Source organism: Molothrus aeneus, chromosome 8 (assembly GCF_037042795.1).
Source record: "Molothrus aeneus isolate 106 chromosome 8, BPBGC_Maene_1.0, whole genome shotgun sequence".
Taxonomy (NCBI): domain Eukaryota; kingdom Metazoa; phylum Chordata; class Aves; order Passeriformes; family Icteridae; genus Molothrus; species Molothrus aeneus.
Window position 1 is genome coordinate 6,348,550 of NC_089653.1, and position 26,153 is coordinate 6,374,702.

General features: G+C 41.2%; 1 protein-coding gene across 2 annotated transcripts in view; it reads left to right on the forward strand.

Moving 5' to 3' along the window:
• The window catches only part of JMJD1C (jumonji domain containing 1C), a 159,632-nt gene that overhangs the window by 118,546 nt on the left and 14,933 nt on the right, over nucleotides 1–26,153 (forward strand). The window contains exons 4-16 of one of the 2 annotated variants that reach the window (XM_066554272.1): nucleotides 1,812–1,917; nucleotides 6,662–6,786; nucleotides 8,056–8,199; nucleotides 8,317–8,503; nucleotides 8,591–9,540; nucleotides 10,159–10,257; nucleotides 13,357–13,529; nucleotides 13,849–16,055; nucleotides 18,608–18,809; nucleotides 20,509–20,723; nucleotides 21,670–21,822; nucleotides 24,568–24,657; nucleotides 25,947–26,074. In XM_066554272.1, the coding sequence (XP_066410369.1) occupies nucleotides 1,812–1,917; nucleotides 6,662–6,786; nucleotides 8,056–8,199; nucleotides 8,317–8,503; nucleotides 8,591–9,540; nucleotides 10,159–10,257; nucleotides 13,357–13,529; nucleotides 13,849–16,055; nucleotides 18,608–18,809; nucleotides 20,509–20,723; nucleotides 21,670–21,822; nucleotides 24,568–24,657; nucleotides 25,947–26,074 (4,779 nt within the window). Of the gene's footprint in view, nucleotides 1–1,811; nucleotides 1,918–6,661; nucleotides 6,787–8,055; nucleotides 8,200–8,316; nucleotides 8,504–8,590; nucleotides 10,258–13,356; nucleotides 13,530–13,848; nucleotides 16,056–18,607; nucleotides 18,810–20,508; nucleotides 20,724–21,669; nucleotides 21,823–24,567; nucleotides 24,658–25,946; nucleotides 26,075–26,153 lie in introns of both variants that reach the window. The other variant, XM_066554271.1, reaches the window with a different exon arrangement.

A 26,153-nucleotide genomic window follows, 5' to 3' on the forward strand; every position in this document is an offset into this window, starting at 1 on the left:
TTTCTTAGATGTGACTGAAGAGATTACTCACAATGTTCAAGAGCTGCACGTCAGCTGCATTTGTAGGTCAGCCAAACTCAGAATTGCAGTCCTCAGTCTGTTGCTTAGATCCAGTGCATGTGGATCTGAGTGTGGAAATTTCTGCTGTAGGAGTCTCTTGCAGCTGCTGTGAAAGACAGTGCATGGGAAGGAGGATTGATCATCACACAGCTCCAGTTTCAGGATCTGTTGAGTTCCCCTGGCAAATAATTCCCTTTTCCCAGTGGCGGTGATGTTTTTTCTCTACATAGGATCATTGCTCAAATGGATTTGCACATGTAGGCAAAATAGCCAATACTCTCTTTTAAACTGCTTTGGGAGAGGCCATCCTTGAATAAATTTTAGTTATGACTCTCTTGTGCCTCTGGTAATGCTAACAGCATACTTATCTGGTTGGTATTTTGAACCTCATGGTAGAGGTCCTGTTGATCTTCCTTCCCTTCACTTTGTTCCAATTTACATGTATTAAAATGCTCATCTTGACCATTTCTTCAAGCCAAGGCCATATCCTTTGTAGAAGCCTAAGGAAAGAGAGCAGTAATTTTCTCTATAATCAAAGCATTGATGGATTCTCCATAGTGGAGCACAACAAATCTCCAAGTGTCAGGAAGTGAATTTTGAATTGGAAATAGATATCCTGTGATCAGTGGGTTAGCAGGAATAATCTCGTCCAGATGAATAGAGGGAAATTGCTTGTGTCACTGGAGGGCCTGGCAGCAATGCTCAATTCACTGGGTGTTACTTGTATCTTTGTGTTCTGTGGCTGGAGCTCTTCATAATAAATTGTGAAACATCAAGGAACTTGCTGGAGATCAAAAAAGAAATTGCTTTATCTCAGCTGCAGTACTGATAAAACATTCTACATTTTGTATGTGGAGAATTGCACTCATTATTTTAGCTGTCTGAAGTTCTCTTGCTATAAATGAATGTTGCTGCTGCTCATGGGTTTCCAAGGCCATCTTCAGCCTGAGAAGCCACCAGGCTTTTTTTCTCTGCCACAGTCTCAAAGACAGAAATAGCAAGTTTGCTCTGAAATAGAGAAATAGGTGTTCTAGGAGTCCAGAGATGAATGGTGATTCTTAAGCCATGCTTGCAAGGGTATGAACCAGATTCTGTGCCCAATTTTTTTTCTGTTAGAAGGAGCCACTGAATATATCTTCATTTCCCAGATGATATCCTACCAAATACTGGAAAATAATCTTTTCCAGGGGAACTGATTGTAATAAACATAAAACATGTCTTATTTGAAACTACCTAATTAACAAAGGCCAACATATTTAAAAATCAGCAATGGTGTTTATCTCAGAATGCTTGTTTCTCCTAAAATACTGCTTATGTGTTACATTTGTAGGTTTGATATCTGTGTTTATGCTCAACGTGTCCATATTATTACGTTTTACAGATATGGAAATCAGATTTTTTTAAAAACAAAATTTAGTAATTATTTAAACAATTCTTTGTGCATACCTGTGAGCACCTAAGTCTCAGAGGGCATTTTTAGCTTGTAGTAAGACAGTATGAAAGTGTGATCCTATTAATAGCTTACAAGTCTGGCCACATGTGGGATCTGACATACTGTGTTCCCATGAAATAACTTCTAGCACTATGTTATGCTTTTAAGTTTTCTCTAAAAATAGTACAGGGATTTGTAGGCAATCAGTAAAATTAGCATCTAACGACTTAATATTGTATTTTAAAATACATCTAGGAAAATAAACAGAAATGTTACAAGTAAACATAACATATGGTTCTTTTTTTAATCTCTACTTTAGGACGACGTAGACAGTCTAAACCCAGTTCTCAGGGATAACCCGCAGTTACATGAGGAGGTAAAAGCCTGGGTAAAGGAACAAAAGGTTCAGGAGATTTTTATGCAAGGTAATTATGTGGGAAATTGTGTTATTTATATTCTGTGTTAGCTAGTTTAAGGCCATTACTTGTGTGGGACTCATCCCATAGCATTTGTGAAATAATGGAGAATATATTTTTTAACTTGGAAGTTATTTTTTGGAAGTATTTGTTAATACAAGGAAACAAGACTGTAAGAAGCTGTTGGTGTTTGCTTCAGACTGTTCTTAACTTGTTTGATGTTTTAGTGATTACAGCAAAAGCTGAATATCATTAGTCTGAATGTAGATATTTTATGAAGTTTGTTGTGAAAACAAGTGTGTATGAATGGCCTCCACACACATTTTGGCATGTTTAAAACTGTTCTGTGCTCTGTTAGTGTTACTGTTACGTGTGATAACCTCTCAGATACCTACCTGTCTGTGCTTGTAGCTCTTCACAGTTCTGTCACAGATGAAGAATACTTTCAGATCCCCACCCCACGCTCTCACCCCCTGAGTGAAAAGTTGCTTTCAAATCAGTTGCAATTTGTAACTCAATTTTAATGCTGGGAGGTTGCAGAAAAAGCTGTGTACAATAATATTTACACTGTAGATACAAGTTACAAGGAAACTAGTATGAATTTGAAGAAATTATTTTGGTGCCATCTTGCTGATAGTAAAAATACTGTATGCATTTGCAGCATTTTTATTAAGTTTCAGGAAGCTCTGCAGAGGAGTTCCTGTTAGTAGGAGGCAGAACCCAACCTCTGTGGGTCTGGGCTAAAATCCCCAGGAAAGAAGTTTCAGAACAAAAATGCTTAAGCAGTCATTTTGTAAATGAAGATTAGGAGGGAAGCTGTAAATAATCAGATATTATAAGGATGGCTCTGAGGTTTCCTTGCTGTCTACTCTCTTTGATAAAACCAAGATCAGAAGACTGAAAGAATATGGTAAGTATAATACTGAACTTAGAGTAAAAAACTTGTGTTTTTCCTTCTGTGGAGTTTCTCATTTGACTAGAAATGATTCTCATGGGCTACAGAAAAAGGATGCTGAAAAAATGAACACGTGGAATTGCTTAGATAGTAAGTTGGCATGTTGGTGTTAGCCCTTTTAGATTTTACTTCTGATATCATCAGATGCAATACAAGTTAATAGTCTATTGATGAAATTTGCAGACAAAACTGGATTGAGAGGTGATGCAAAATCAAATCAGGGTTATATGAAAAGGAAACTGAAATTGAGCTTGTTTATTGTATTTCATTAGAATAACGACAGTAAGGCTATTGTAAAAGTCTCTGTGTGCATTGGTACAGAATCAATAGTTGAGCAAAGCTTCAGCAGTATTGAAATAGTCATCTAAATGAGACTGCCAGCCCATCACCCAGACAACTCTCTCCCATCATCCCAGGGTCTGTATTTTTGTCCTTATAGATACAGATTCTCACACAGAGGTTTCTGTGCTTAGAAGTGCACAAATGAACAATAATATAGATGAGAAGATGTAATATAGATGTAGTAATATAGATGATAAGATGAATCTCATGCCAATGTTGTTCTCATCTGAGGAGAAGCTTTAGATCCACTTGCTCCCCTGATGTGATGTGTGACCTGAGGAGACACGTGCTCCTCACAGGGGCCTCAGCCCCATGGGTGGTGGTCAGCCAGCAGAGACTGCTGTCACATTCTCTCTGCCCAGAATCTGCTCCTGCTCACGCAGACTGTGCCTTGGCACCAACCTTCCAGTGGCTTACAGACAGCCCTCTGACAGTGCTAGCTGCTGTCATCTGGTCATGTTCTCTTCCTTTTCTCCTCCTCTCTCTTCTCTGGTTTGCTTCACCTCCTCCATTTTCTTGTTCCCTGCAATTTAAGCTACATTTTTGCTTCTGCCTTGTCTAGATGCATCTATTAAGGTTATTACCACATTCTCGTACTTCATCCTCTACAATATTTTTAGTATCCAGCCTTTTCCTTGTTTTCTGTGATGCTGAAACCTTCATACCATAACGTCGTATTTTCTACTTTAACTTTTGCAGTTAAAACAGTTTATCTGAAGAAAGAGGAGAGTCAGATAGGAGCATTAAAATCTGGTTCCAAATATTTGGAAAGGAGCATGCCAGTTTGAGGAGGGAGAATTTTAGTCAAAACCAGTCCAATTATTTACAAGAATGAGACTAAAGAAAAAAATTGGCCCATTTACCTTCTCCTTTGGGCAGCAGTCACAGCAGCATGCTTTGCAGTAGAGATTGTAGCTTTGGCAGGAAAGTAGTTTGTTCCTTGTTTAATAAAAAATGAAACTCCTCCCAAACTTGGCCAAGTTGAAAGCTTTTGGGACAAATAAAACCGGTTCAAGGAACATAGTGAAGTGTCTTTGATTTTTAACAATTAAAAGATTTGATTTCTTTCTTCCGATTAGTTTTTTTATCATTACAATCTCAGGCTGCGTGTGTAATAATCCTCCTGAAACACTGAGTGTGCTTCAGCTCTGAACATATTTTCTCATAGTACTGCACAGGCTGTTTTAACAATGTGTAGCTGGAGTGATTCAGCCAGGGACTGGAGACAAAGCCAGGCTTTTCCTGTAATGGCTGCTTGTGGCTGGGCTGGGCTGGGCTGGAGCTGAGCTGGTCTGTGTTGTGTGACTGCAGTTCAATCTCCTTCTTCCTGTCATCCCATCAGCATGGAAGGAAAAAAACCCAACCTGCTGCTTTTAAAGGTAGATAAACTCTCTTTAAAAAATGGATAGGGTAACAGCTGGAATGAAGGATGGACACAGATTAGAACAAGGAGTAAAAGGAAGGAAATTGGCATTGGATCAATGTAGGCGAGTATGGGAGAAGCTGGAAGCTGTTGGAGAAGGAAGAATGGAGCTGAGAAGACTGGGGGGGAAAGGACTTAGAAGCTAGTGGCCTGGAGTCAGAGTAATGCTAAAATGAGACAAGAAACTGGGGAGAGATGCTGGTTCTGCTTATGCAAGAGACTGAAAATCATTGTGCACTTAGCAGTAGGATGCAAGAGAGGAAAGTGGGAATGGGAAATTTGCACAAAGAGACACAGGCAGAATTTTACTGAGACTGTCTGAATAAGGCAGAGCTTTGGGACAGCCTTTAAAAGTTCAAGATGTGAGAATGTGGATGGGGTCAGGCAGTCAGAAGTGTGGGAGCTGAGCTGGAGGCGTTCTGCAGGGTCATGTGGAGTAAGGGTTGGAGAGAAGCCATCAGGAAATGTGTCCCCATGGGAACCCTGTCTGGTCCAAGACCAGAAATGTGAGACAAAAGTTTGTAGATTCTTCCTCCTTTTCTGCCCATGTGTACCTGTGATTGGCAGTGCCTGTGCTGGCACACTTGTGGCCCTTGTCTGTGCTGCTGGAAACACACTCCAGGCACCAGTTAAGGCATCAGCTCAGGGGGTTCAGGAGGTCTCAGTGTTTCAGTTGTGCCATGAATGATGTCGATGGGGGTAAGAAGGCTGCTGTGGTGTGGTGCTTCTGTTCCCAACTGGTTTAAAAATTATATAGTCACATGCAAAAAGTATTTCAAGAGACTACTTGGAAATTACTAAATAATTACTGCTTTTGCTCTTCTCTTGATCTGTCAAATGTTGACATTAAAAACAGTCCTTGCAGTAGGATACTGTCACATGCAGAGGGGATAACAGACCCAGTTGTGTGATCCTGGGTGTTTTTTACTAGAGAAAACTGTCACCTGTGAGGCCTGTTTGCTGCAGATGTTTGAGCTTGCTTAATATACTGGGCAGGGCTTGGAAAAACTGATCTTTAGGAAAGACAGGGAAATTCTGGCCTTGCCTATGTGGTTCAGCAAATGAGCAGTCTTAAATCACTTAAGTGAGGCTGTTTGTAGGTTGTCACTGACTGGTTTTTCCTCCCTTCCTGTTTGCCTGACCTGGGACCTGGGGTTTGATTGCAGAAGTAGCAAAGGCCACACAGTTGGAACTGAGCTTTGGTGGCAGTGTTGCTTGGTTATACAAAATGCCATATAAACACCAAGTGTAGTGAAACTTAAGAGTTCCAGTGATCAAGTAAGACATTGAATATGAATAAAACTGTTAATTCTTGATTTCTGGGTCTTGAAACAAACTGTAAAATAGGTACTGTATCACAATAGCTCCACATCCCTGTGGGTTTTTGGAGGTGAAATACACTGAGCTTTGCAAAATGTGTGAGGTTTCTTTGGATTTGGTATGTCTGAAAACAGGAGCTGAAGTGTTCATTGTGTGTGTGTGTGTGTGTGTGTGTGTGTGTGCTTGAATGTTCTGTGTGGCCATAGCAGTCACGGGTTCATTCCACTGCCTTTCTGCTTGCTGTAATAGAGAGAAACTCTGTGGTCACTTATGGGAAAGACTTGGCAGATGCAGAGCCTAGCCACCAAGATGTAAATCTTTTAGCCAGCAAAGCAGCTGGGCATGTGACTAGCCTGTTAGATGGCTTCTGTATAACCTGCTGCTGCCACTTTCTAGCCTTTCAGATTACTTTTCTGTGGTTGCTGTTCGTAGGCAGGAATTTTCCCATCATGTGTCATCATGGTTGCAGAAAGATTTAGTTAGATAAGAAAATTGTATGTTGAAAATGTTAGCAGAATTAACCTCAAAGCATACTTACACGGATCATTTGCTTTTCAAAATGTCTTCCTGAATCTGTGGTTAGCTGTCCATGCCATGTGCACATATATTTGCTGTGAAGCTTAAAAAAAAAGTAGGAAAATTCATGTATGCCTTTTTTTCTTTTTTTTTTTCTGCATTCCTCAATGGCTTTTTTATTTCTTCCCCTTCCAAAGGTCCGTACTCCTTAAATGGTTATAGGGTGAGAGTGTACAGACAGGATTCTGCCACCCAGTGGTTCACTGGCATCATCACTCACCATGATCTCTTCACCCGCACTATGGTGGTTATGAATGACCAGGTGAGTTGATGTGGATGATACTCAAAAAAAAGCTGCAGTAAGCTGTGCCTTGGGAGGTTCTCATTTTTGTTGGTAGCACTCAGAATCACACCAAGCTGGTTCAATTCCAGCAGGCTGAGGGTATCAGTGCACTGAAACTGCAGCACCAACTGCATTGGGCTGTCAGTTAAATCCTCCTGAAGCTGAGTATTTGTGCTGCAGTGATATGATTAATACCAGTCCTACAGTCTGTTCTGCTGTTGCTCTTTGAATGTTGAAGCCTTTGAAGTAAAGCAATCCAGTTTGAAGAACTGGTCTTCCCTGTCTGCTCTGTTGAGAATTTCTTTTCCCAAGAATGAAATCTTTCAGCACTGCAGTAATAGTTACCTTTTCCAAGCAATTGAAATAGTCACTTCCTGCAATTTATTGAATTAAGCATTTACTGCAGCCCCAATTTATATTTGCTGTGGTAGGTTTTAGTTTTATTATGGAATTTCATGTTGCAAAAAGAGTTAATACTGGTATTTTTAATGTCAGTAATGAATTCTATTTCAGGAGAATAGGGTGATGACTCAACAGTAATGGAGTCAATGACCCATCTGCCTTGAAATGACTGACAAAACCATGTGTGACAATAAAAATTTAAGACTAGTCTATTACTCAGATATATTCTTTCCCTTAATTTGCTCAAATTAGTATTCCCCAAATGTTACTTTTTTCACTTTGTGCGATGTCCTTTGAAGATATGGTTAGCATTTCCTACTTTATAAAGTATTTCTCACTAATAATGTTCAACAGTTCTAGAGTTGTTCTTTCCAGTCATTTTGGTTCTGGTAGCAGTTTTGCTTCTGTTGAAAGCAGTACTGTGATGTGCTTCTGCAGTATAATTTATAGTAGATTGAATTTTATAAAATATTTGTATATTGTAATTACTGCTTAGGGGTTATTCCATGAATAACTTATTAAATCTCAAATTTGCAGGTTAGTGAAGGGGGAGGGAATGGGTGGTGGGATACTTTTAGCTTTTTTTTTTAAAAAAATTATTTTTACAATGGCATGTAAAGACACATTTGCTTTGGTTTGACGCTGTTCCCAGCATTTGTTGTGTCATATGTCAGTTCTGCTTGTCAGGATTAAGTAGGCTTTTCTCTGATTAGTCTTTAGCACACAAAATAGACTGGTGAACACTGGTACAGAAAATACAGATTAGGCATTGTCTGAACATCTGTGGATTGTTATTTTCTCTCTTCTCTTTTTTCTTTTTTTTTTTTTTTTTTTCACATAAACCAGGTGTTAGAACCTCAGAATGTTGATCCTTCTATGGTTCAGATGACCTTTCTAGATGATGTTGTTCACTCTTTGTTGAAAGGTGAAAATATTGGAATCACTTCACGCCGACGGTCTCGTTCCAACCAGAACAGCAACACAGTTCACGTAGATACATTTATCTTTTTACCTAAATATTTTCATATATTGCAAATGTTAAAAATACATGTTTAAAGACACTAATTAACACTGCATTTAAGTCAATTAATAACAAATTATTTTTAGGGTCATTATACACGTGCACAAGCAAATAGTCCCAGACCAGCAATGAACTCCCAAGCTGCAGCACCAAGACAGAATTCTCACCAGCAACAGAGGAATACTCGGCCAAATAAGAGGAAAGGCTCTGATAGCAGCATGCCTGATGAAGAGAAGATGAAAGATGAAAGATATGATTATATAGGTCGAGGAGGTAAAAGTGGTTAATGGAAAGGGTGGGAGAGCTTTGTAAAACTGTATTAGACTGAAAATCTGATAGATGTGTTTTTATCTTTTGCAGAAAACCCCAAGACCAAAAATAAACACTTTCTTAATAAAAGAAGAAAACCTGAAGAAGATGAAAAAAAACTAAATGTGAAGAGACTGCGGACAGACAACATCTCAGATTATTCTGAGAGCAGTGACTCGGAGATTTCAAATAAAAGATTAACAGATTCATCCTCGGAGCAAAATTCAGAAAATGAGTTAAAAAGCAAGAACTCTTCAAAGATAAATGGAGAAGAAGGAAAATCCCAAACTACTGAGGGAGTAGAACAAACACTAACAGATAGACAGTCTCCATGGGATGAGGTGCAGCAGGATAAAAACCATGAAGAGACAGAAAGACTGAAGTCATCGGTCTTGGATCATCAGGAAAAATCTTCGCTCCATGCAGCGGAGCAGCCACCACTTTATGAGCAGAATGCCAAGGATCCACCTGTTCAAGAGTGTAATGCAGAAAAACATCATACTGTGGAGTTGAAAAATGAGCAGTTTTTACCCAGGCCTCCTACTCCTAAGTGTGCTGTTGATGTTACTAATAAAAACAACTCTGAAAAGGAGAACCAGGATAATGCTGCAAGTACCTTTGGTTTGCAAACAGTTCAGAAAATAGAATCTCACAGCAGTGATTTAAAGCAGCAATTTGCAAATGCAAATTTCCTTGAAGCAAGAAAACAGGAAGCCGATCAAAGTTGGGTTAGCAGTGTTGGTAAAACGGATTTGATACAACCTGGGGTTGTAAAAACATTACCAGTAAATGAACACTTAAATTCTGAAAAAGTGCAGTATGGCTCATTTATGTCTCCGTTAAACGTAGCTTCTCTAGCAGAAGAGAGTAAACTGCGTAAACAAAGTCCCGTCCCCGATTCTGTGAAGTCAAAATCTAGTGCTTCAGTTGATCATCCTAAAACAAAGTCACCTGATGTTAAGCCTAAATTCACCCAATCTTCCGATACTGTGAAGTCGAAGGTTAGTTCCCAAAACAGCCATGCTACTGGATTAACAAGGTCAGCCAATAAAACTGATCATGATTTGCCTAGGTCTAGTTTTCATCCGGTTCCAGCTAGAGTTAGTGCTCTAGAAGCTACTAAGAGTCCTCTTATCATTGACAAGAATGAACATTTCACAGTATACAGGGACCCCACTCTGATTGGACAAGAAACAGGAACTAATCACATTTCACCTTACTTGCATCAGCATAATTATCCTCTGCATTCCTCATCCCACCGAACCTGTTTAAATCCAAACGCACATCATCCTGCATTAACTGGTTCATCCCATCTGCTCGCTGGGTCTTCAGCTCAGGCTCCCTTGTCCGCTATTAACCCTCACCCCCTTAGCAGCGCATCCCACCATTCTGTTCATCACCCTCATCTACTTCCCGCAGTGCTGCCCGGAGTGCCTGCTGCCTCCCTGCTGGGCGCCCACCCGCGACTAGAGACTGCTCATGCTAGCAGCTTAAGCCATTTGGCATTAGCACACCAGCAGCAGCAACAGATGTTACAACACCAGTCTCCACATCTTCTCGGACAAGCTCATCCTTCTGCTTCCTATAATCAGCTAGGGCTTTATCCAATTATTTGGCAGTATCCAAATGGAACACATGCTTACTCAGGACTCGGTCTGCCCTCCTCCAAATGGGTCCACCCAGAAACTCCTGTTAACGCGGAGGCTTCCTTGAGAAGGGTAAGTTGAGATCCTTTCTTGATGACGTATTTAGCTGGGCCTGGTGTCTCCCAGCAGTGATTTCCTAGGTACAGATGTGGTAGTTTGTGTCACACTGAGTAATGTTGTGATGGTGGGGTTTTTGAGTAGGCAGATAACTAGGACTGGAGCTACAGCAGTAACCACTGTCTCATGGTGGATGTGTGTAGGGCGTTTTTCCAGACCTTGATTTCCTAAGAATTCTAAAGAAAGATGAAATGTTTGATTTTGATTTATGACTAAGGGTGAGGTCAGCTAGCATGTTTGGGAACTCAAGTTCACAGGCTAAATATTTGCTGCCTGAAACTGTGTACCATTGTGTAAGTGAAATATTAGGAGAAGTGAGGCAGTTGTCTTCATAGTGAAATTTCATACTTGTTCACTCAGTAATGGTGAAAGACAGAGAAGGAAGGAGTACTAAATGCAGTGGGAAGTTCTGGAGAGAAATACTCTTGCGTTTCTAAATGTTTCAAGCACACTGTACAGCCATTTCTCTTGTCTTTACACCTATCTGTGTACCCTTTCTTGGAGTGTTATTTTCTCCCCTTCTGTTTCTTGTTGACACACATCTCTGCCTTCCCATCTGCTTTCCACTCCTCTGTATTCAAGTCAGGGTGATTGCTCTGTCTGTCTGCTGAGTGTAACCACTGCAGTCTCAGAAGAGGTGGTTTGTGTTTTTCAGCCTAGTGCCCAGTGTGGTGGTGGGGTTTGGCAGGCAGACGTGGCAATTACAGGAAGGGTTTTCTTAGCTCCTGAAGGCTTGGGGTATGGCATACTCATTGCAGGCACCTCAGAGGAATAGTGTAAGATGAAGCATGTGTAGTGCAGACAGAAACTTTGGAGAGCTTTACTGCCAGCTTCAATTAAACCACCACTGAGCATGTGCATACTGATCTTTAGAGGCTTTCAACTTGGCCTAATTTGGGCAGATTTTCACAGGGACCACAAAAGGCATGTCACTGACAGTGGTCCTTCTGCCAAATTGTAAGCCTTTGTGTCAAAGCTTGGCCTTCTGAATGGTTAGAAAGATTTTTTTTTTCATCATGGGGAAAGCTGTTTCTCCCCAGATTCATTCTTAAAAAAAAGCCAAGCCATTGTGGCTAAGTCTTTCCCAAAACAGTCAGTTTGAGTTGGCCCTGTAATATGAAATGAGTTTGATCTAAAATGTGATAAAATCAAAATGTAGCAGTGAAGAAAAGCCTAAGAGAAAAAGATAGGTGGATTTATCTTTTCGTGTTGCTGCCTGCTCCACCCTATAGAGAAGTCCATTTTAAAAGAACTTAAGATAGACGTTGTTTTCACTTTGGCTGCCTGAAGAATGCAGCCCTGCATACTGAGGCACGTAGCTTTTTAATTATGTTGATATGTGGCAATTGTCTTGTGGTGACTTGTCTTCTAGCTCTTGCACTGGAGGCCTTTTTTAAATAGATCTTAGAAACCCAGAATGGGCGTTTCCAAGGTTGGTTTGCATGGATGCCACAATCGCAGAAAGGGATCTGTGTTTGAGCTGTAAGAGCAGCAGCAGCAGCCACCCTTGGCTGGCTCAGGCCTGAGCCTTGTCTCTGAGCTGAGGGAAGCGTGCCCCAGTCCCACCTTTCCCTGCTGTCCTTGGGGGGCTGTGGCAGCTCCCATGTTTGGGCTGGGCAGTAGATGGTGCAGGTGGAGTCAGGAAGCTGTTTGAGCAATGCTTGGTGCTCAGGCAGATGTTCCCCAGCTCCTCTAGGGAGAAGGTGATGGGCCTTCTTTGCATAATACTTTAATGCAGCTTACAGGCTGCTCGTGGGAACTCCCCGCAGCGTGGGAACTCCTGGCCGAGGAAACGTGCGCACTAAAACTGTCAGCACAAACCCAAGTGGCTGCTTTAAATATTCAAAAACACAGAAATCAGAACTTCAAAGTTGTAGCACCTGCAGATCTAGGCTGTGCTGTGTGCACGTGTCATGAGAGCTCTTGGCTCCCCTTCTGCTGCAGCAGTTCCCAACTGGAGTTGCCAAGTCAGAGGAGAAGGATAGGGATGGACTGGTGAGGAGTGTAGGGAGGGGAAGGAGGTAGGGATGGACAAGCACCTGAGGCTTTGGGGTGTGCACAAAAGCTCACTCTTGTCCCCCCGTCCCTTCTTGGATTGTCCCCAGCACTTGAGCCCCACTTAACAGGTGCCCTGCTTTTCCACTCTGCTGTGTGCACTTCTTGTAAGCAGGTCTCCTAAGCGGTGGGGGGGAGAGAGAGAGAGGGAGGGCAAGAGGAGAAAGAGAGCTGCTCCTGGTCTTTTCTGCAGGCTGGTACACAAGTTTCAGTAAAGATAAGAAAATAGAAACTTAACAAAGTAGTCGATTAAAAAATAGTTTCATAGATTAAGATTTACCACTGTGTCTGAACAAGGAGACCCACCTTTGGAGTGTTGAGGTACACAGCATAAAATTGGACTGTGTCTTTGCCATGCTACACAGTATGGCAAGTGTGTACATTTATGGTTTTAATAGCATGATGATGATGATCAAGCCAAATAAAAATGCCTGACTAAATAAAGCAGATTAATTAGGATTATCATACTTAATTATTTGGTTGGGGCAGGAGAGGAACAATCCAGGAAGGAGATACTTACATCCCTTTTACTGAGATTTGTCATAAGGCTGGAGATAAAGTTGCTTTTAGAAATATCAAGCCATATTTGTATTTTTTAAGAAATACTTCATGCAATTCTTTGAAGAGGTAATGGTCTTTTTACTAGTGAATTTAAGTGTTGTCAGGCTGTCATTGGTTTATTAATTTTGATGAGCTTGAAATGCTGTTCTGGAATTAACTGCTCATCCTGAGTACTTGGAAATTAAATGGTTCTAAGAATGCTTCTGAAATGTGTTAACTGCTTTGTATGCTGAAAGTCTAGAGGAGGAAGTACAGTCATATTTTATTTAGTTGGTCAAAAAAGTGACTTAAAATGTTAAATTTTATTTACTGTCTATGATTTGGTACTGAAATATATTACTTTACTTTGATCATTGGTAGGACTTGGTAGAGTTACCCTTGTGGTCCCATGATTATTTTGAAATCTGATTTTCTTTTTGTTTTGGTTGGTGTCAACAGAATACTCCCAGCCCCTGGTTACACCAGCCCACCCCAGTGACCTCAGCTGACAGCCTTGGTTTACGGAGTCACATTCCTGTGCGACCGTCCAGTGCAGATCCCCTCCGGCCTCTCAAGCTGACCACGCATTCCAGCCCGCCTCTGTCCAAAAGCATCGTAGAGCATCGCAAAGAGTAAGTGTGCCACTGGTCTCTGTGGGTGAGGGTGCATTTCTGCAAGTGATGTTGCCTTTTAGCTTCATTTTAGTTTATTCATAAATGTGGGTGCCTGTGGGGGACACAGGCTTGTCACTGTGTTGCCTTGTTGTGACTTGGTGTGGTACTTGAGCTTGTGAGTCATTTGAAGACTTCTGAAAATTGTACTTAATATAGAGGAAAGTTTATTTTGTGTTAATAGATAACTTGGTTCAGGGCATGGGAAGAAAGGTCTTCCGTCTAGCACATGGTACTACATTCAGGCTAACCTGTGTTTGCTTAACCTTTCTTCAACCAGAGAGCTGGAGAGGAAAGCTTTTGCTGAACCTTTGCGTTCTGTCACCACTGCGCCAGTGAAGAGTGAGCTGGAGCAGAGCAGAACACAGACAGCAAAGGAGAGCCATATGCACAGACATTATGCAGATCCAATGTTGAACCAGCTGCCAAGGCCACCACAGGAGACTGGGGAGCGACTGAGCAAATACAAAGAGGAACACAGGCGGATTCTCCAAGAAAGTATTGAAGTTGCTCCTTTTACAGCTAAAATAAAGGCACTGGAGGGAGAGAGAGAGAACTACTCCAGGGTAACATCCTTATCTTCAAGTCCCAAAAGCCATTCAGCAAAATACGACAAAGATGCTGAACGCTCTGTGTCAGAACTGTACAAAATGAAACATTCAGTTCCACAGAATTTGCCACAGAGTAACTATTTCACTACCTTGTCTAACAGTGTAGTAAATGAGCCACCAAGATCGTACCCATCAAAGGAAGCTTCAGGTGTATATGTTGATAAGCAAACTAATTGTCCTTCAACAGCAGCTAGTGCCCAGGCTCTCCCCTCCTACATTTCTTCACTTTCAAAACCGCCACCTTTAATTAAGCACCAACCGGAAAGCGAAGGCTCTGCAAGCAAGATACCCGAGCAGCTTTCACAGTCAGCGCAGTCTCACGCTGTAAATTCTTTCAGAAGTGACAGCAGGAGCCCTACTCAGTTGTCAGTCTCATCTTCAAATACACTCCGGAGTATGCCTGCCTTGCATAGGGCCCCTGTGTTTCACCCTCCTGTGCACCAGAACCTGGAGAAGAAGGAGAGCAGCTACAGCAGCCTTTCACCTCCAACTCTAACTCCTGTTCAACCCGTTAATGCTGGTGGTGGCAAAATACAGGAATTGCAGAAACCGCCAACTTTAGTACCTGAGCCCAAGGAAGCCCAAACTGTTTACAAGGGCACTTCTGAGCAGAATTTATCAGAAATGTGGAAGTCTAATAATGCCCCAAATAATGAAAAAGTGGATTGGCACACCGAAAGAATGAGTGGAAAGTCGCAGTCCGCTACAGCGTCTGTTATTGTGCGTCCTCCTTCTAGCACAAAATATGAGAATGTACCAGTAATGCAGTCTGCTTCCAAAGATCGAGTTAGTGAGAGATCCTCAGCTGTGACAAATCCAGCAGATTGCCTGAAAACAGCGGAAGCCAGGGAGACTGGAAGAGTCATACTGCCAAATGTGAACTCAGACAGCGCTCGCACACAGTATGAAAAGAAATTTGCAGCTGTCTCGCAGGGCAGCATTCCTCGTGCTGTCACTCCTACCACAACTATCATCTGCAGCAGCACCAAAACGGATGTCACTGCGTCGGCAGCAGTGACCACCAGCGTGTCGAGCCGGGGCAGCTCTGCAGTGACGGACTCGGTGTCGAGCGCGGTGTCCTGCGCGCCCCTGGAGAGCGCGGCCCCGAGGGCGGCCGGCCAGGGCCAGGGCCAGGCGCAGCCCCAGGAGTGCAAGGTCAGCACTGCAGCTCCGGTTACATCCGCTGCTGGCAGCGCTGCTCAGCCCAGCTCGGCGTTCTCCACCTCTACCGACTTTGTTCATTTGAAAAAGCACAAGGCAGCGTTGGCCGCAGCTCAGTTTAAAAGTAGCAATGCTGCTGAGGCTGAGTCCAACTCTGTGAAAAATCAGACATTTTCAACCTCTCTCTCCCCAGACAGTGCTATCGTCTGTAATACAATAAACAAAGCGAACTCTGTAGGCAGTGGGCAAACTTCCCAGACGAGTCAGCCAAACTACCACACTAAACTGAAAAAGGCTTGGCTAACAAGGCATTCAGAGGAAGATAAAAACACTAATAAAAAAGATAATTCAGGGAACAGTGTTTCAGAAATTATTAAGCCCTGTACTGTCAATTTAATAGCTTCTACATCAAATGATTTGCAAAATAACATAGATAGCAAAATTTTGGCAGATAAGTTTGTGAAGGAAGATAAGCACCCAAGGAGAAAAGGAAAACGAACGTACGAGTCTGGCTCTGAAAGTGGTGACTCTGATGAAAGCGAGAGCAAGTCAGAGCAAAGGACTAAACGGCAGCCCAAGCCAACTTACAAAAAGAAACAAAATGATTTGCAGAAAAAAAAGGGTGATACCGAGGAAGAAGTGAAACCAAATGGTGTTCTTAGCAGGAGCGCCAAAGAAAAAAGCAAGCTGAAGTTACAGAGCAGCAGTAACAGCAGTGAGTATATTAATCTGATTTGGAAGACACAAAAGTGTGTGAAGTCCAACACTGTTAATCCTGGAGGGTTTGTCATGTACCATAGCTGGGAAAAGAGCTAAAAAACATGCCTGTGTAAATGAGTAGGTCCTGATTTATCTGTCTTGAGGCCATTTGAAATATCCTGGTGTAAGAAATAGACCATTTTGTATATCTGTGTTAACAAACTGGTTCTTGGCCTAAAAATAAGCAGTAAACCATCTCGTTTATGCTGTCCATCAGAATTGAGCAGGCTGGTGCATATAGCTATGCAACTTGTATTGAGCTCTCTCTATATATATATGTGGGGTTTTTTTTTTTATTTTAAGATCTAATGCATTTATTTTTAGAGCACTGCTGGAGGGAAAGATTCTCTGTTGTTGAACTCTAACTCATCCTTTGATCAGAAAGCCAGAGGCAGTTCCTTGAGAGCCTGGTGCCACTCAGTTATGATTTGGTTAATTTAATGAAAGGTTTAAGGGAGAATAATTTCACACTCCTAACTAGCATGTGTAGTACATGGTGTTAACATCCCTCTTGTTTAAGGAATAAAAAAATTTAGGGAAATACAAATTTCCATTTAAATGTAATACTGTAACGTATAGCAGATTGTAACTAGATTAATCTGAAAAGAGAAACTGGTCTGCCAACGTAAGGGATTTTATTTAAAAACTTGCCTTATTTTTATCCCAATTTATTCTTCTCCAAGGATTCTTCTTTGTCTTTGGTCTGGTTAAGTATTAGAGAGTCTACCATTAAATTACTTCTTGTGAGACTTTTTAAGTACAGGTAGCAAGAAAATGAGCAATACTGCCTGTAATTACATTCTGTGGCTTTTCACTGTCTGGTGTATAATGTTACTCTTCTGGTATCTGAGAGTACTTGATCCCTGAATTGTACTGGGTGCTGAAAGTGTTGTAGTCCATGTGAAGTATTCTAGATATTTGGTCCAGTGGTAATGGTACTTTTTCTTTCTGCTCACAAGTAAAGGGAAAATCAAGGCAAACATGCCTGTGAAATCTTTTCCAGCTTCTCTTCTTCAAGTAAACTGTAAATACATGTATTTAACATGTTAAGTGCTTATGATCTTTCTGCTGTTGCAAAAGATTTTTTTTTGTGGTAAATTTCTGCAAGAGAGCTGGTCAGAGATTTTTCTTTCAAAAAGAACTTTCCACGAAGATTTTACGCAAAATCATAGTCAACCTTGAGGAGCTTTCAGGAAAGATAATGTTCCCTTGGAACAGCTGCCTGGGTTCTCTCTAGGTGGCTGGAGGTAACAGGCTGTGCTAGAGGCTCAGTGGCAGCTTTGCAGCATGGGTGGTGTGTGGATCTGCCAGGGTTGAAGAGTGCTGTGTCCTGATGCTGTTTTGGAAAGCCCCCGGGAGCTCTCAGAGCTCCGGGCTGTGAGGCTCCCTCCTGCAAAGCCCTGCACGTGCTGGGGGTCTTCAGGTGCCTACCCACAGAGCTTGAAGTCTTAGCAGCTACCAGGTGACACCCAGGATCTCTGCTTCCAAGGCAGAAATCATTGTTTTGGACTAGTAAAACCTGTACTTGTGCCCCTTTTACTCCTCGGGTTTTAATCCAGTTACTGTCATGCCTTGGGTGAGTGTGGAATGTGGTTTCTAGGCCAAGAACTGAGGCACAGGCAGTCTGTCACTTGTAAAGTTTGCACAAGTCATCTCTGGCAAAACACCAGTCTGCACCCAGGTACCAAGTCCAAAGTTAACACCCTGACCCTTTTATCACCCTACATCAGATCCCTGTTTACAGGACATGAACTTTCAAGAGTAGTGGTAGATGAAATGACAGATAATTCTCCCTGTCTGCAGATAAGAGTGGTGCCACTTTCAAGACTCCTTAAAATGAAAGCTTGGTTAAATGACAACAGGGTTGAGTTTCAAAACCTGTATGTGAAAATTGCACTTATTACTCAATAGACTTGCTCCTCATGTTACTCAGTGTCAGATCTGCTGACTTCAGTATCGAAAATAGAATTATACAGCTTGGCCTTGCAAAGCCAACAAACCAGAGTGTAAATGGATTCTGTGAATATAACTGCTATTCTGTAACTTAAAAAAAAAAAAGTTTGGAAGGAGTTGGAATTTGGTTTTAGGTTATTTTTTTAAGCTCTGCTGTTACTCATTTAAGTGTGGCTCTTTTTGCCCACACCTTCAGAAACAGAGTACAAACCTAACTTTCTTGCAGTATTGTATGTCTTTGCTTTTTTTATCAGAATGAGATTCTGAAGATGGTTTTAGTAGAATATCTGGGGAATAATACACCTAATATAAGGAAAAATGTAGTGTCTTGGGAGCTTAGCAGTTACTTAAGTGTGCTCCTGCCTGTGCAAGTTTTATTGGTACCTTTGCTTTTTTCACTTGGCTGCTGACAGGCAGGCAGGTGGAAATAAAAATGAAATACATTATGCAGGTAACAAATGTACCAGAAAAAAAAGTTGAATTCTGACTATCTTGTCTCTGATGTGTGAGGAAGCAGTGCCAGTACCTCATCTGAAACTGTCCTTCCTTTTGCAGCTGGGATACCTCGCTCCGTGTTAAAGGACTGGCGCAAAGTAAAGAAGCTGAAGCAAACGGGAGAGTCCTTTTTGCAGGATGATTCTTGTTCTGAAATAGGACCAAATCTACAAAAGTGTAGAGAATGTAGGTTAATAAGAAGTAAGAAAGGAGAAGAACCCACTCACTCACCAGTATTTTGTAGATTTTACTACTTTAGGAGGTAAGTATGCCTAATTTCCTGGTAATGTGGTGCTTCAGCTTTTAAAAATAATATTGACAAAGGACTGGCATACTTGAAAGCATGTCTGATTTTTCTGGCTCAGTCTACCCGATAAAAGACAGCATCTATTTTAACAGTATTTACATTTGCATTTCTTTTGTGGATTGACTTCATTGCTGCTTAAAAGCTTCATAGCAAAGACATCAGAACATCTGCCTGCTGTACCTTAGGCAAGCAGAAAATACAGCACATCACCATTACACAGGTGTCTGACATTTGAAGTGGGATTTTCAAAAGGCAAGCTTCACTTTTTCTGGACAAGTTGTACAACCACAGAGTTGCACTTACTTGTAATTGTTCTTATGCCAGTATATGGTGGGAATGTTGCTCAGGGTTTTATGGGAGTTTTCTGAGGACAGAGAGGAGTTGTGATCTCTTCTTTTTGGAATTAATGGCCCATCAAGGAAAACTCACAAGGAAGGAAATTTTCCTGGGGTTCAGGAAGCTCCAAGAAAGGATAAAACAGCTTCAGTTTGTGTATGGATTGTGCTGTCAATGTTAATTCAACTTGTATTTGACAAGACATTGTTCCCTAAATGGGGTTTAATTTTTTTATAATGAATCTTCAGTCACAAGACTTGATAGATCTCTAGCAATCATTTCAAGGTTGGACTCTGAATACCTTTTCTGTTAGGATATTTGCTTCCATGTTTGGCAAAATTGGAATTTTGGTTGATTTTCTTCCCCCAGTCTAAAGGAGAGAACATAAGGGTTTGCCAACATTTTTAAAAAACAGTATGGGATGTTTTTATTGTATTGTGGTAAATTTTACAGCAGTTAAATTATTTTCATTGTGTTTAGGTAGTTGAGCTTGAATTGCAAAAGACGTTCACACTTCTTTTGGAAATGGTTATTTTGGAAGCTGAAAGTTGATAATTTCATCTTGTTCATTTGAATACATATCTAAATGCTATTATTGATACTTGTAAATTCAGAACTGTCTTGATGCCATAAACTCCTTAACTGTTATAATCACATCTGTATAATGACTTGTCCTGTTTTGGATAAGATGGAAGGATTAATTGTTACCACTTAAAAATAGGCTAAGTGCAGCCAGGGTTAGTAGAATGGCCCTGGGTAGGGCAACAGGAAAGCCTTTGAAAGGTCAGAGTTTAGTGGATATAAAAACGTTAGCTTCTGTTGCTGATTTGTTCTGCCTAGAAAAATTTCAATGTAGTGTTTGAACCCTTGTTTTCTCAGTATGAGAGTAGTGGGATACAAGAATCTATAAAATAAAAGTCAAAGTGAGTCAATAGAAATCAATGTCTGCTGTCACAGACATTCTGAAAATTGAAAGTGAGAAGGGAAAGTGGGTGGAACCCAACTTCAATGAAAATAAAATAGAAAAAGAAAATTTTTCTGTCTGCAATTTTCAAGGAGTAGTAAATGCTAGAGGGAGAGAATGATGAGTGAATGGAATGGAAAAAAAGTTCCTAAAAGGTTAGTTTTAGTTTTTGTGCTTCCTTACTTATCCTTTTAACGCTGTTTTCATCAGTAGGATTTATTTTAAAATTTAAGCATTATGTAGGATGATAAGGTGGAAAGAAAACCTCTGTGTTGTAAGATATAAGCAGCAAGTAAATTGGAAGTCACAGAGTATACTGATACATGCAGTTCAACTATCTGTTTTCATTTTTAGGTTGTCTTTTAGTAAGAATGGAGTGGTTAGGATAGATGGTTTCTCCTCTCCTGATCAATATGACGATGAAGCGCTGAGTTTATGGACACATGAAAACTACGAAGATGATGAACTGGACCTAGAAACTTCTAAATACATTCTAGATATCATAGGGGATAAATTTTGTCAGTTGGTAACCTCTGAGAAAACAGCCATGTCCTGGGTGAAAAAAGACGGTAAGGAGCCCTCAAAGCTCTCAAGTGTTCTGCAGTTTTTCTTGGATGACCTTTGCTTCCTTTTGTGCAGCTCTCTCCCCTGGCTGTTGGATTTTCCTAGGCTGTTTGCTAGGAGGACATGCTGGGGAGGGTTCCTTCCTCAGTGGGCCAGCCCAGTCAATCCCCTCCCTGTGCTGGTGGCTGTGCCAGGCCAGGGCCAGGCTCCTGGTGGGTTTGGAGTAGCCTCCATTGCCAGCTTGGCCTCCAGCCAGAGCAGGCAGCTCCCAGCCAAGGCCTGTGGTGAGCCAGGTACTGAGTGCTGTCAGCAAATGGTGTTTGTGATGTGTCTCCTTCCCAGAACAGAGGAGAGGAGTGGAGCAGTGTAGGTCCTGCAGAGCATGTGCTGCCACTGTCACCTCCCCACCAAAGCTACCCTCCATCCTTCTGGCCCACAGCAGATGGGCACAGCCTGGTGGCTCTGCTAATTCCAGGCTGTATGAGGAGGAAGTGGAGCAGAAAACACGTACTAGCCAGGTCTCCTGAGCAGGCACCTCCCTCCCCTTCTGCCAGCTTCAGCTGGGCAGCTCACTGGTTTGGCTGCCCTTTAGATCAAATATGTCCTGGGGGCAGTCAGGTGAAAAACCCTCATGAGTGCATGGGTTAAAAGTGTATGCTGAAAAAGTTCTTCATGCTTGCAGGAGTGTATTTTCTGTATTACTTTAGTCTGTGCTTTCTGAATGCCTTATTTCTTTATAATGTGTTGATAATAGGTAGCATTGAAGGGGATGCTGTGTAATGGAACTAAGAGGGCAGCTCTTGATGGCCTGTTCATGAAGGATCACTTTCCTCCCCCAAAACCCACTTGTGTCTGGAGGGAAACTTATGAATGCTTCATCTATAAAGACTATTCATTCTGTGCTTTGCATTTAAATTTCAGTCCTTTTATTCTGCTTATTTTGTATTTCAGCCAAAATTGCATGGAAGAGAGCAGTGAGAGGAGTCCGTGAGATGTGTGATGCATGTGAAGCCACATTATTTAACATTCATTGGGTCTGCCAAAAATGTGGATTTGTGGTCTGCCTAGATTGTTACAAAGCAAAGGAAAGGAAAAGTTCTAGAGGTCAGTTTTTTATGAACTGGAGTATTGTATAGGCTGTTTATTCTCATTTGCTGCAGAGCTGCTGATTCACTAGAACTGTCTTTCTGTAAAGTGTTAAATTACTTCTTGTGTGTATTGGTTTCTCTTGGATCTTTTTTGCCTCCTTTTTTTGTCAGTAGATATAGAATCAGTCATTCTGAAAGCAGCTGTTCTGGGGGCTATTTTAGCTCTTTGTCCACATTTCAGTCTTGTTGTGTGGATTGCTTTGCCTTGCCCCTCAAGGTTAAATCTTGTTCTTTGGTTGAGACTGGTGCTCAGTCACACCTCCCTGTTTATGGTAACTCATTGCTGTTAAGACTTGCCTTGATTTAAATGCTTTCTGGAGTCCTCCCTCCAGAAGTGGCTTGTCATACTGATGTAACATCCTATTTTATAGTTTTATCATAAAAAAGAGAGAGAGAGAAAAATTGGGATGGTATTTAAAATGAGTGTTGATGGAAGTTTCACAATCCATAAGCCTGCACATATATGTGGTTTATCCTGTGCTCTAATGGAAATGTCTGCTTTAGTCTGGAGAGAGAGAAGTATAATCAGCAAACCTCTGATTTCTGGGTGACCCAGCTGGGTTGCAATTGAAAGGAGGAATGACTTGGAGGATTGATTTGGGCTTGGAGCCCTCAGCTGTGACACTGGAGTGCAGGCTGCTGGTGGAATGCACTGCCTTCCCTGGGAGGCAGGCATTGTGCCTGGCACAGTTCTGTGGTCAGACACTGTGCCAGGAACTGATTCAAGGATAATGCTGTTTTGAAAAGCAGTTCCATGTTTGTCATAGCCTGTAATGTCACAGATGTGAAATGTTAGTAAAATAAAGCTTAACTGTTAGGTGGCAAAGCTTTGCCAAATGGAGAGTCTCACCCACTTTGTCCCTGGCTTGCAGTGACAGGCCTCCTACACTGAAGTTTTTAGGGAGCTAATGTCAGTATTTTCCTGCACTGAGAGCATTTGTTACTGCTTTAGTGCTGGAGGCTGCTTCAGCAGCTCTTCAGGGGCTGCAGTCTGTGTGTGCATCCATCTGACGTGGCTTGGGACTCATGCCAAACATTATTTACCCTGGTGGGAACACACAGTCAGAGGCTTTTTATAGTATGTGTTAACCAGCCAGGAAAGTTTTAGCAAAATGTCTTAGAAGTTGGAACAAGCAGTATAAAGAAGGAGGCTTCTCTTCAGTTTTCTTACAGGGAGGACTTTCTCCTTTCTGTTGATTGCATTTTATGTGTGAGAGCAGAAGTACAGCAGCTTCCCTTGCTGCAGATTAATTTCTAATGATGCTGTAGGATTCATGTGAACTGTGTTGCTTCTTTGGTACTCTCTTAAAAAACGTTCAGAACCACCCACCCATCTCTATATAATAGGACTTTATATTACACCATATTTCCTGGAACCAGGAGTTGTTTTCACAGTTGCTGAATGTAACAGAGAATCCCCTGGTTTTCCCCTGCTTCAGCAGGAATGTTAGAGGTTTAAATATTCAAGATTCAGATCCTTATCAATGACTTCTCTTATCACTTTACTACATGAGTGGATGAATATGCAACCATTGTTACCTTCAGACAGTTTATGGCACCATCAAGTGGGATGCCATTTTATGACATTTCTGTGAGAAAATAGATTAGGTAGATACATACTGCTCTGTTGTCTTGATTTATTTATGTTTGTCACCAGTTGGATATTCGGATGTTTTAGGTGCTACAAAAACTACTGACTAGCTTATAAATTTAATACTTATCTGAAGGAACATTTGAAACACTGTACCTACTACAGTGTAAAAAAATAAAAAATGCTTTAAATGTGTTAAATGCTTCCTATGTTGTGTTCCTTAGTTTAAATTGCTGGAGCGAGCAAACCGGTAAAAGGCTTGGAAAAATTCCTTAAAATTAGCAGTTCAGTGAATAGGACTGGGGATGGAGAGAGAAATTGAGTTCTTTCTGCCCCAAAATCACATAGCAGGTTATTGACCAGTTGCTTGGCCAGACATTTTTTACTCTCATTCTTCTTGTGTATTTTTTTAAACATTGCAAATTTCAGGAGAGTCTTCCTTAAAGCTTTTAGAAAGCATCTTCTACCAGTTAGGCCCTTTCTGCTCACACCAATGATTTTCAGCCAGTACATAGAGACTTCAGGTTTCATGGTTGCTTTAATGTGCCATAAATCTGTGATGCAGCTTCCCTCTCCTTTGTGCCACCAGTACCTCTGGTGTAGCTGCATCATAAGCTGAGTCAGAGAGATGACTTGGTTAGAAGTTCATCTTTTTGGCTTCTCTGGGGAACTCTGGTTGAAAACAGACACTTCCAGTTGGAGTGTGGATTGTGTCAAATTAGATGAACCATAAAATCACAGCCTAATTATGTCTCTTTTCCATGGTAGGATTCATCCAGAGAGGCTCATGGCCTTAGTAGCAACTGTAAAGGATTTCAGCCTATGTTAAATTGTCAACTCAATAAATGTGATAAAAGGAATACACTTTGAAATTTGGAGGTAATTGGCAAGGGCCTGTGTTACAGATGAAGCTATTTCAGTATTGTTTAACTCTTTTCATTAATGTGAAAAGTAGCTGTTGTATGCAAGTCCTTGTCACACTGGATGCCTGGACAGCAGGCCTGTATGTGCAGAGAAATGTTTCTGACCAAAAGCAGTCTGAAAGGCCTTAGCTCTGTCTGTGTGTGTGCAGTGTAAGGGAAGTCAAACACTGGCAATCCTATTTTGCAGATAAGGAGTTGTATGCCTGGATGAAGTGTGTGAAGGGACAGCCTCATGATCACAAGCACCTGATGCCAACACAGATTATTCCAGGCTCTGGTAAGACCATATGCAAACAAGCAGAAGCTGCTTTTTCCCCCAGGTCTTTCTGTGAAAGCAGGGCCAGAGTTGTTTCTTGAAACTTCTCATTTTCCATTTAAAAACCTGGGAATTGGGTTAAATTGTTGCAAGAAGGCAAATGCCTCTGGGCAGTTACCAGCACTGGGCACATCTGATGATGGTGAGAGTGAGAGGAGTGTGCTGACAGATGTGTAAAGGGGTTTTGGGGACAGGCAGTGAAGAAATGGAGGGCCTTTTTTGTGATGGATTTGTACCTTTTCACGGCAGAATGAAACAATCAGAATGTATTTAATAAATCTGACCTTAGCTGTTAAAAGAAAATGCTTAAATAATACCACTGAGGCAAAGGATTTTTGGGGATTTGTTTTTCACTGTTGTCTGTCCCATACCCAAAAAAGAAAAGAAAGGTTTTGGTTGAGATGATTGAGCAGAATGCAGTGAGTGAGCTCATTATAATTGAAAAACTAAGCAGGAATCATAAACCCAGCTAGATTCAGATTTCTGCTTACAACCAAGTAAGTTGTCTGAAGTAGTGCCTTTAGGTGTGGTGTAGTGGTTGTTAGCACAAAATTTCTGTCAGCATTGATATGGAGCAGAAAATAGAAAACTGAAATGTGGCCTTAAACATATTAGGTAAATTCCCAGGTTATTTTAAGCTGAAAATACAGAACCAAGCCATTATTCCACGAGTTGTTACATGTTAGTTCAGGTAGAAATGAAGGTTGGGTAGATTCCATAACAAATTCAAATTGTGACATTTCCCAGAACAGGTTCTAGACTGAAACTGGTTTGAATTTTAAACTGTGAAAGTGAACCACTCATCTGGAAACAGCACAATGAAGACTGCCTACTTAACCTCAGTTTTGTTCTTCTGTGAATGCCCGTTATCAAACAGCCTTCATTTGCATGCTCACATACTGATTTTTTTGTCAAGACATGGCTCACTTCAGTCTGTAACTGATGGTTTTATTGAATGAAGCAATGATATACCCATTGAACAATGAGAAGTAAATAATTACTGGCTTGCTTGGTGTGTGCCATGCAATGGGAGTGCAGACTAAAGCTCAGATTATTCAGAAGAGTAGTGTGCAATTATTTAATTGAGTGTCTCTCTGCACAAGCTTAAAGATAAACTGGGCAGTCAGTTTGGAGTAGTTTTGAGTGGTAAATTCAGGATTTTTAATAGTTAAAACATCACTCTGTGTATGTTGTAAAGAGGGTCACAATGATTGACAGCTAGTAATGTTTTTCTCCTTAATTGTCTTTAGTTTTGACAGATCTTTTAGATGCTATGCACAATATTAGAGAAAAATTTGAAATTAAATCCCATTGTCAGTGCACCACCAAGCAGAACACACAAGCTGGGAAGCTCCCTGCAATGAATGGTGTGTCTCAGGTGAGTCTAAAATTTGTGTGTACATTGCATCTTGAGTGTTCTGATCCTGGTGGATTTTTGTATTTGAATAGTACCAGTT